The sequence below is a fragment of the Giraffa tippelskirchi genome, chromosome 9 (genome assembly GCF_054371585.1).
Source record: "Giraffa tippelskirchi isolate mGirTip1 chromosome 9, T2T-mGirTip1v1.2.pri, whole genome shotgun sequence".
Lineage (NCBI taxonomy): Eukaryota > Metazoa > Chordata > Mammalia > Artiodactyla > Giraffidae > Giraffa > Giraffa tippelskirchi.
The window spans coordinates 54262721-54273129 of NC_137283.1; the positions used below are offsets into that span (position 1 = coordinate 54262721).

The following is a 10409-nucleotide window of genomic DNA, read 5'->3' on the forward strand; positions in this document are numbered from 1 at the left end:
ATTTCTGCAGGGTTTGGCTGAGGTTGGAATTACTGGTGATTTTTATGCTTACCTCTTGGGAACAGTTAACCTGGCATAAAAGGCATTACTTTGTCAACAAAGGTCCATCTAGTCAAGGCTATGGTTTTTCCAGTGGTCATGAATGGATGTGACAGTTGGACTATAAAGAAAGCTGAGCACCGAAGAATTGATGCTTTTAAACTGTGGTGTTGGAGAAGACTCTTGAGAGCTGACTCATTTGAAAAGACCCTGATGCTGGGAAAGATTGAGGGCAGGAGGAGAAGGGGACGACAGAGGATGAGATGGCTGGATGGCATCATCGATTCAATGGACATGAATTTGGGTGAACTCCGGCAGTTGGTGTTGGACAGGGAGGCCTGGCATGCTTCGGTTCACAGGGTCACAAAGAGTTAGACACGACTGAGCAACTGAATTGAACTGAACTGAAAGGCAACACAGAGGAAAGTGCATCCAAAGGGAGACCTAGAAGTCAGATAACATCCTCTCACTGATCCTTTTGGCCTCAGTGAAGACATCATGTCCTCAGAAAAGCCCTCCTGGTGGTCCAGTGGGTGAGTCCCCCCTGCCGGTGCAGGAGACACGGGTTCATCTCTGGTCTAGGAACATAGGCTCCAGGGCAGCTGAGCGGATGAGCCACAGCTACTCACTGCAGCTCCAGTGACCTGGAGCCCGATCTCAGCAACAAGAAAAGCCACCGTGATGAGGAGCCCTAACGCCAGAGGGAAGGGTGGCCCCCGCTCACTACAAGTAGAGAAAGCCAGCGCACAGCAACGAAGATCCAGTACAGCCCCCTCAAAAGCCGGATGACCTCATCTGAGCACCTGCACCCAGTCACGCCTGAAGCCCTGAGCTTTTTATTTATGGGAGCCAATCGTGTCTTCCTTTTGCTTTGGTACTATTGAGTGCGATATCCTTTCCCCTGCAGATAAAGGAATCCTGAGTGACATCACCTACATAGGGAGACAGAGTAGAGAGGGGCAGCTATAGAGATCCCAGCTATTACCTGCCCCAGCCCACTCCATGGCACTAAGGATCTCCCTTCTCAGACTCCTGCTGCCTTTGCCCGCCTTGGAGGAGGATGGTCATTTGGGAGCTACACCTTCATCCCATTCCCCCTTCAGATGAGGTCCCTGGTAGGGCCAGCCTGGAGCCAAGGCTCCAGTAATGCAAAAAAGTCTCTCATCATCTGGTGAGTCCAGGAAGCACGCTGGCTGCATAAAGCCTGAAATCTCATTAAGGTCAGTTTTAAGATCCCTTTTTGCAGATAAGGAGGCTTCCAAGAGGTGACAAAATTTGCTTGCAGTTTCACGGGCCACCTGGATCTCTGTGATTCCAAGGTTGGAGCTTTTCCCATTCCTGGGCCTGCTCCCCACAGCCTAAAGCACTCCCAGGGAGCTCTGATGGTTGCCCAAACCCAGAAACCCCAGGGTCAAGGATCAGATGAACACTGCCCCGTTTCCATCCATCCTGTAGATAAAGAGCTTGAGAGTGACAAAAACCACCACCACTAACACCAAGGATAGGAGCTGAGCTTTTAATACCCCAATTTGCCTTCGTCTCCAGGCAGAGCTGGGGAGAGGTAGAGCTTCCCGCTTTGGTTATGTAGTGGAGGAGGGGCATTTATGAGGCGGCTTGATTCTGATGTCCCAGAGTCCCAGCCAGCCTCGCAGCAGCAAGGACTCTCGGAGGGGAGAATGGACTGGAGCCGCTGAAGGCTTGCCCAGCAAGGGAGCTAAAATCTGTAACCTGTGAACTTCCCTGGGGGAAGGTGGGTCCAGCCGGATTTCCCACACTTGTTTTTAAGCTCTTTTTGAGACAAAGGTGATGTTGGGGACCCAGCTCTTCATTAAATGTGGGCAGGTGAACATAGCTTCTAGAAGCTCCATAGGGGCCCAGAGATGCCGCAGCCTGGGTGCTGGGCAGGAGAGCTAGTGGTTTTTCAGACGCCGAGAGCAAGACCTGTCTCTCTGTGGGTTGCATTGGAAGGGAATGGCCCACGTCATGGGCCTCTGTACTGGCCCCAGAATCTGGTCCTCTGATGTTGGTTTTTTTTTTTTAATGCATTCTGCATTTCCTTGACTGTCCCTCCCTGTGGCCCACCACCCAGCCCTGGTCTGGCCTTGCCGTCTGTCTAATGTTTATAAATCTGATGAGGCTGGATGCTGAGGGCCTTGCCCAATCTCAAAATGGTCACTATCAAGAGGAGATGATCATAGGAATGAATTACTTATATTAATTGATATTATTCATAATGTTAACTACAGTCTGTCCAGCTCCTTACTATTTACAAACAGCTCACCCACACGAGCATGCGCGCGTGCGCGCACGCACACACACACACACACACGCACACACACACACACACACACACACACACACACACCCAATCTCTTGATCTTCACAGCAGCTGTGTGAGGAGAGATTTGGAATTCCCATTGTATGGGGGAAGAAAGTGAGGCCCAAGGACAAAACAACTGCTCAGGGTCATCAGCCAAGGGTGAGCTGCTGCTAACATGGTTGTGAGAGGATGGCTATGCCCTCCTGACCCGTTCATCTCTCCATTCACGTCTCCATTCATTCCTTCCTTCCTCCACCTAGCATTTATTAATAAGCACCTATGGCGTGCCCCGTCATGTGCTACTCACTTATCCCTAAGCTGGGACACTTTTCCAGAGCAAGAGTTCTTGTATAGCTGAGAGATGAGCTGGGGGGAGCGGAGCTACAGCAGCCCCCGGGAAATCAGGACTCCAGATCGGGCCGCCCCTGCCAAGCGAGGCGCCTCCTGTTTCTCTCATTGATTCTTTTGCATTTGGTTGGTTGGTTTTTGTGTTTACACTCAGGGAGCCTGTGAGAGCTGGTTCCGACAGGCACGGCTCCTGATGGAGCTGCTGAGGCTGGGGTGGGGGTGGGGGCTGGGGGACTCCCACGGCTGGCCACGGAGTCCCTGGGGGGGCTTAGGCAGGCGCCACCTGGCTGGTCTCTGTCTTGGAGACGGTGGTGGAGGCCTCGTCATCACCCAGCGGGTTCTTGCCACAGCAGAGGGTGGTGAGCATGCAGTTCCGGAACTGGAAGGAAGAGGTAGGGTTAGGGTGAGGGGTGGTCAGGGCCCCCCAGAGTCTGGATGGGAAATGGCATCGTCAGCAAGGTGTGCCTCCTCCCTCTTCTGCCTCTGGCCCTCCCAGCCTCCGCTCCCTGGTCAGATGGCTCCCTGCAGGAACTTACTAAGCCTCCCCAACCCCGCTCACCCCAGGGGCTGGGACCAAACCCGAAGGGGGCCTTGTCACTGGTGACACTCCACAATGCCCTCAGTGTGCCAAGGGCCATCTGGAGACTATCTCATTGAACCCAGGAGTTTAGGATTTCATCCTATCCATGGATGAAGCCCAGAAAAGGAAAGTGACTTCCCCAAGGTCACAGGGCTAGAAACTAGCAGAGCTGGGATTTGAACCCAATCTGTCTGACTCCAGGTTTTCCCCACTGGACCAAAGAACCTGCAGAGGAGCCACTGGTCTATGTTAAAAGGACCGCTTTATCCCGTCATCTCTTGGAATGAGGCTTTTTAGCATTCTTTGGAGCTTTGTGGAGACTGGCACCTGTTCCCAGGCCTGGGACTTTGACCGTCTGGACTGTTACAGCCAGCCTCCAGAACTATCCAGACTGGCACTTCTCTTTCCTGAGCCAGCATCAGAGGGCTTGTTAGAAATGCATGTTCCTGAGCCCACCCTGAGCTTCTAATCAGAAGGTCTGGGGGTTGGTCCAGAAATCTGCATTTCTCCCAGATGACTCTGATTACCCCAGGGAAGACCACTCCCCTGCCCATTTTGCAGGTGGAAAGACAGGCCCAGTTAAGACTGCGGCTTCTCCACCTGTCACCTGGGGGGACCTGGCCCCTCCCGCCCCACCAGCAGGCACCTGCTTGTTCATCATGATGTAGATGACGGGGTTGTAGACGGAGGAAGACTTGGCAAAGAAAGCCGGGATGGTCATGAAGATGGGGCCAAAGTCAGAGCCCTGATGGGTGAAGATGTAGAACGCCACACCGGCGTAGGGCAACCAACAGATCAGGAAAGCGATGACCATGATGATGACCATGCGGGTGACCTCCTTCTCGGCCTTCTGAGTGGTGGCCGACTCCTGCTGCTGGGCAGCTGCCTGCGGGGACACAGGGCCTGGTGTCCAGGCTTGCGGCTGCTCTGGGCCACGGGCCGTGCTTAGCCTAATCCATGCTCTTGTCCCCAGCCCCACAGCACCGGTCCCCCAAGGGCCCTACCTCCTTGACGGTGAACACCAGCTGCCCGTAGCAGAAGAATATGATGACCAGGGGGATGGAGAAGTGGACCACAAACATGTAGATGACGAAGGACTCATTGTTGACCTCCGGCTTGAGCGTGTAGTAGTCAATCCCACACGAGCACTGCATTCCCTCCGGGATGTACCTGAGGACCAGGGCGGGGAAGGGGTAGGAGGGGCAAGGGAGACCCACATGTGAGGGACCAGGGAGCAGGCCCAGCTGACCTGAGTCCTCTGCCAACGCCTGCAGTGGGGCTGATCTCACTCTGGACCTCACTTTCCCCACTCTGTAAAATGGGGATAATAAACCTCTCCTTGGCTGTGAGGATCACATCTACTGAGATAAGGGATTCAGATGTGTGGAAACAGTGTTGTTGCCTTGTTTGGCACCGTGTTATCCTGAGACCCTGGTCTCTCCCCATCTCTCACTCCTAGCGCCCCTACTCTGCCACCCTGCTTCCCTGCCTGGCGCTTCTTCACCCGGCCTGCCACTCCCAAGTGGCCGGAGGCCAGGCCTTGGACCATGAGGAGCAGAGGTCGGTGGGGAGAAGGGAAAAGCTCCCAATGTCTGTATTGGAGGCACCCAGGTCTTTCTAGGCCACTCAGGGTAACTAAGGGATCTTTGCACAGTTTCTGGAAACAAGAGGCCCTGGGGCGTGTGGTTAGGGTGTGTGATTTCAAAGGATGGTGACACTGAACTGACCTCGGGAAACCCAGTGCCCATTAGCTGCATCTATGAGGATGTAACTAGGCCAGACTGGAGAAGACAGGGAAGGAGGGGCGGGGATTTTTGCCCCTTGCTAAATTGCCCAGGAGGGAAAACACTGGCCCCAGGAAGACCGAGAGAGGAGGAAAGGGGAGCGAGATGGCAGTTTCCTGGAAGCAGAAGGGCATGAAGCCTCTGGGAACCCACAGAGTTCAGTTTCCCAAACCACTTTCCACCCCGCCGCCATCTCATCAGCCCGTTTGGGGATAACGGCCTAGCGTCTTGCCAGGACTGGCTCCCAGGGCCACACCTGCATGAGGGAGGCTCTGCCTCCGCAGGGGCAGAGGCCTAAGGTCAGAGGAGCCACTCCCAGGGCACCGGGCCAAAGAGGATTGCAATCTGGCCTGGCTTAGTTGGGGATTAGGGGCACAGCCAAGGTGAAGGGTTGGGGCGTCTTGGAGTCTCCTTGACACGGGGAACAGCCCCATAGCGACGTTAGGGGCTGACCCTCTCTTCCCTGCCCTAAACTTCAACCCTATGACAGCTGCCAGCTCGGTGGGCCTGAAACCAGACAGCACCCCCCCTCCCAGCCGGAGGACCCTAGGAAGCGACCCGGAGACCCTCCTCCCCTTCTGCTCAGTGCCATTACCTGGACCAGCCGACAAGGGGGGGTGCGGCGCAGGCCAGAGCCATGACCCAGGTGAAGGCGAGGCCCATGATGGCGTGGTTCTCCCCGAAGCGGAAGTTGCTCATGGGCTTGCACACCACCACGTACCGCTCGATGGCCAGGACCACCAAGGACCACAGGGCAATTTCACCTGCAAGGCGGCCAGCTGTCAGTCCACCCGCCACATGGCTGGACCTGTCTTTCTAAGGAGGAGGTGTGCTCCTCCAGGGGATGGGGAGGGGGTGACCAGGAAGGCACCCGGGGAGCAGTCCTGGAGTGTGGACTTTGGACACGGACGAGGAGGTGGCGGGGCAGATGGGCCGACACACCACGTGGAGTAACTCCCAGGAAGGTGAGTGCAGCCAGAGCTCCGGGTTCACGGGGAACACGGAAATCGGCTCGTGGGGTCATGGCTGACAACTGGCAGCCCAGTGGGGAGTTTTCACAGAAGAATGTGTCCTTCGTGGGGCCACCGGCAGAGTTCCGGTCACAGGGCACGGCAGAGGCAGCAGGAGCCAGAGGGGGAGGCCTTCCTTTCCTCCTGGGCTGTGGGCCCCTCACCTCCAGGGACATGGAACACCCCGGGCATGGGGGACCCTCTCCAGGGAGCCCAGGAGCCGGAGAGTGTTTTGCTCAGAGGGAGGAGGAGGAATAATAATGATGGGATTCAGACATCTGCCCTGCACATCACCCCCAGAAACTCAGGAGGGAGGTGGCTGTGGGGTTTACCAACCAGGGCATTTCTGAGAGTGAAAGGGAACGCTAGTGAGTACTCCAGGCCCATGGTTGTAGCAGAGACGTGCCCACCTGTGTGTGGCACCCTTCTGGCCTGAGACTGGAGGATCGTGGTCACCCAGCAATGGCCAGCGCCCCGGGAACAGGGCTGAGGCAGGGCCTGGACGCACATGGGAGAGAGAAAATAGAGCATCCTGTGGCTGGTGCTGGGTTCTCTCCGTCACCCAGGCTTTATAACGACGACCTCCCGCGTCTCCTGCTTGCCTAAGAGCCCGTGTGTTCCTAGGGGATGCTCCTGGGTCTGAGCCAGGAGACCCAGGCTCTGGGCACTGGCCTGCCATGTTCCTGAGTCACTCTTCCCCTCTGCATGTTGCAGTTTTCTCATTGGCTAAATGGGATCTATTCACCCATTTTTCAGTGATAATATTTTAAAGCACGGCTCACAGCTACACAGATCACCTCACAGGGTCTACTGGCTCCCTGTGAAGGGACTCCTGAAGCAGAGCAGAGAACCTGGAGGCGGGCTGGGAGGGGGTCAGAGAGAAGCCGGGGAGGGACCACACCCGGAGCCCAGTGCAGACGGAGCCCGGTGACTAGGGGACTGAAGACTCTAGTCTTCAGTCTGGGGCCCTGAGCACAGGCACCCGTGTCGTCCAGCTCTCTGTCCCCGGGACTCGGCGTGGGTCTCGCCCAGCCTCGCTGCTCCAAGGGGAGCAGAACGTGGCCTGAGGGGCCGCAGAGATGTGGGCTTGAAACTCGGCCTTGCCAGAGACTGCCTGCCACCCCAGAAAGGCCCCGGACTTCTCTCATCTGTCTCCTGTCTGGAGGGCGAGACAATGACTCCAGTGCCAGTGAGATCACGTGTTCAGTGCCTGCCCTCCACGAACGCCGGCCGAGCTCGCCATCGCTTATACAGTGTTTACTGACTAAGGGAGGGCTTTGGCTCACGGGCTCTCGTCCACGATCCGCAAGGCTGGGGCTGTCCCCACACACACCCCCCTGCCACACCCAAGCTCTTGGCTCCTGCACACACACACATCCCAGCCCAGCCCACCGCACCCAGCTCATACCGCCCAGGGTGGCAAAGAAGCCCTCCAGGTTGCATCCTGTAGGCCCAAAGACGAAGTATCCGTGCAGAGAGGTGTAGAGGGTGGTGGTGAAGCCCCCGAAGACCATGAAGAGGTCAGCCACGGCCAGGTTCAGCAGGATGTAGTTGAGGGGTGTGCGCAGCTTCTTGTGCTGGATCGTGACGTAGAGCGTGAGGAAGTTGATGGGGAAGCCGAGCACGATCAGCAGGAACATGTAGGCGGCCAGCATGGAGAACTGCCATGGCTCAGCCAGGTAGTACTGTGGGGCCTCAAAGGGGCTGCGCACCACGCCCGTCTTGTTGGAGAAAGGCACGTAGAAGTTCGGGCCCTCCGTCCCATTCATGGCTGCGGCCCTTGCGGCTGCCTGCCAGCGGCGCGAACCTGAAGATGCTTCTGAAGCCGGAGCTCAGCCACTCGGGGCTCCGGCTGGACGACTCCGGGCTCCGACTCCCCCCCCCAGGCCCTTATAAAGTGACCTCCCCTCCCTAAGCTCCCAGCTGAGTCAGCACCCGGGAGATTGGGGGCGTTATTAATCATATTAATCCTCACTGCTGCAACGAGGGGCCTAATTGGCTTCCAGGTGGGGCCAAGGTGACTCCAGGTAGAAGGCTGTGGTCGGGGAGAAGGGGGAGCATGCTGGGGACCCTGGGAAAGAGCAGAGGCCTGCCCCCAACTCCCCTGTCCCCCTCTGTCATCTCAGCTGATGGCCCTGGCCTTGCATTGGGACCCCTGGATCCAGGCCCACTTCTCTCGGGCTCAGGGCAAGCAAACTTCGCCTTCCTCCCGCCTGGCCCACGAGCTCCCGGAGGGCAGAGCGCTGGTTATTCTGTCATCCCCTCCCTCAGCCCCTGAGCTGTCCCTCCCCAACCTGGGTCACCTCTGGGCTTATCCAGTCACCACATACTGACTGTGCCCACCAGCCAGGTCGTGAGCTTCACAAGTGCGGGGCACTCTGGGCACCGGACACAAGCCCCACGTTGCCCAGGAACTCAAAAAGCATTTGTCCCCTTGAACTGGAATTCATTCACTCACTTGTTCAAACCGACATTTCTGTGCAGGTCACTGGGGGATCCAAGGCTCCAGGAAGGAGGAGCTTATGGGCTGAGGAGGACTTCCGTGTGGGAAGACCAGCTCCTGACTCAGGGAGGGGAGGCCACCTACCCGGGGAGACGTCCAGGGAGACAATGTTTTGAGGGAGGGGGCACTTTGCCAGGTTGCCAAGTGGGGAAGTCAGTAGAGACTGAAGACGAAGGCCTGGCGGAGGCCCGAGGCCTGTCTGGGATGTGGCCCCTCGTGGGCTGGGGTGGGGCTTAGTGCCAGGGGCTTTATCCAGGTGAACTTGGGCAGATCTTGGGGACAGGAAGGTGGCTCAAAAGCCCTCAAGGATGAACCAAAGGGAGCGATGGTGGAGGAAGGGACCAGGGCAGAGGTGACCGAAGCAGAGAGGCTCTTAGGGCTCCTGAAGCAAGGCCTTGCCTCCAGAAGGTGAACGGGGCCAAGCCTGTGCTGGGCACCAGATCCCTGCAGTGAGCAAGGAGGTGTGGTCCAGGGCGCTCCCGTGTGGAGGGGAGGTGGGCCCTGGGAACAGGACTGGCTGGATGCTGCAGCACACAGGCCACAGCCCGGGACTGGGGTCAGGCGGGGCTGGGGCCGTGGGCCTTGGGTGCCGTGTGATAGGCAAGCTGTGATGGCGCACCCCAGGACAGTGGGATGAGCTCAGGGTGCGAACGAGGGCCCCCATCTACAACAGGATCGTGAGGATCCCTCCCAGGAGTGAAGTGGAGTCATGGCAGCCTGGCTTTCGGAGTCCTCAATGACCACAGTCCAGTCGCGCATTTTATCCAGCACTGACTGTGTTCTCCACAAGATACTCAGTTCTGGGGGACACAGTGGACAAGAAGGACCAAACCCCTGCCTGTAGGAAGTGTCCTTCTGTGGGGGCAGGGAGGGGCCCCCACAAACCATGAAACAAACGACAACAGGGTGCGTTCAGATGGTGACGTCCTTCCAACACACAGTCTCCTGGAGCTGCCCAGGAGGGCCTCTCTGAGAACTCGAGGGTGGAAGGAGCACTGAGGGGTGGAGCTGTCCAAGGAGAGCGAGTAGCCAGTGCAAAGGCCCTGAGGCAGGGAACGCAAGGCTGGCCAGGAAGCATCCCGGCGTCCAAGACCTCCGTCGCTGAAGCTCCCTTATGCTGTCTCCCTTCCCACCTGGGATGGTTACACCTGTCTGCTCAGACACATGCCCCCTTCCCTGCAGCCCACCTGGGGCTCCAGAGCCCTGCTGTCCCGGGAAGGGGGCAGCGTCAGGACTTGGGCAGGGAGCCTGCTGGTATGCGCGCTGGGGGAAGGAGCAAAGGGCGGGCAGGTGTGGCGGGTGGGTGGGGCATGGCCACTCAAGGTGTAAGGTGCTTGGCCCAGTGATTAGGCCCATCGCTAAAGAGGTCAAGGTGAAGAGTTTGATTCTGACATGGTCCCTGGTGGCCAGACAGAGGGACAGACGATGGACTCCCTGGGTCAAGACCAGCACATGCAACCCTGCCCTGGCCAGGCTGAGCCCTCGACCCTCAAACTCATGACCTTGCTTGTTACCCCCTAATGCTGATGACAACCTGGAAGCTTTTAATTCCTATTCTGTTCATGGGTCTTTTGTCCATCTCCTAGGCTATAACTCGAGCCCCCAGGGGTGAGTTGGGGTCTGTCTCGCTCATCACAGGTCCCCAGAGCCCAACTCGACACACAGCAGTTGCACGTAAATAGTTTCCCTTACTTCAGCGGTCCCCAAACTTTTTGGCACCACAACCAATTTCGTGGAAGACAATTTTTCCACGGACCAGGGGTTGGGGGGGATGGTTTCGGGATGATTCAAGTGCATTACATTTATTGTGCATTTTATTTCTAAT

The 10409-nt window shown here is 57.4% G+C and overlaps 1 protein-coding gene across 1 annotated transcript; it reads right to left on the reverse strand.

Annotated features, from left to right (window-relative positions):
* Positions 1-12: 12 nt before the first annotated feature.
* Positions 13-7850, reverse strand: RHO (rhodopsin). The gene is made up of 5 exons (XM_081528635.1): positions 7490-7850; positions 5667-5835; positions 4292-4457; positions 3934-4173; positions 13-3086 (listed from the first exon to the last, which is right to left on the reverse strand). The coding sequence occupies exons 1-5, from the start codon at positions 7848-7850 to the stop codon at positions 2976-2978; spliced, it is 1047 nt and encodes a 348-aa protein (XP_081384761.1). The 3' UTR covers positions 13-2975.
* Between the last annotated feature and the right edge of the window lie 2559 nt (positions 7851-10409).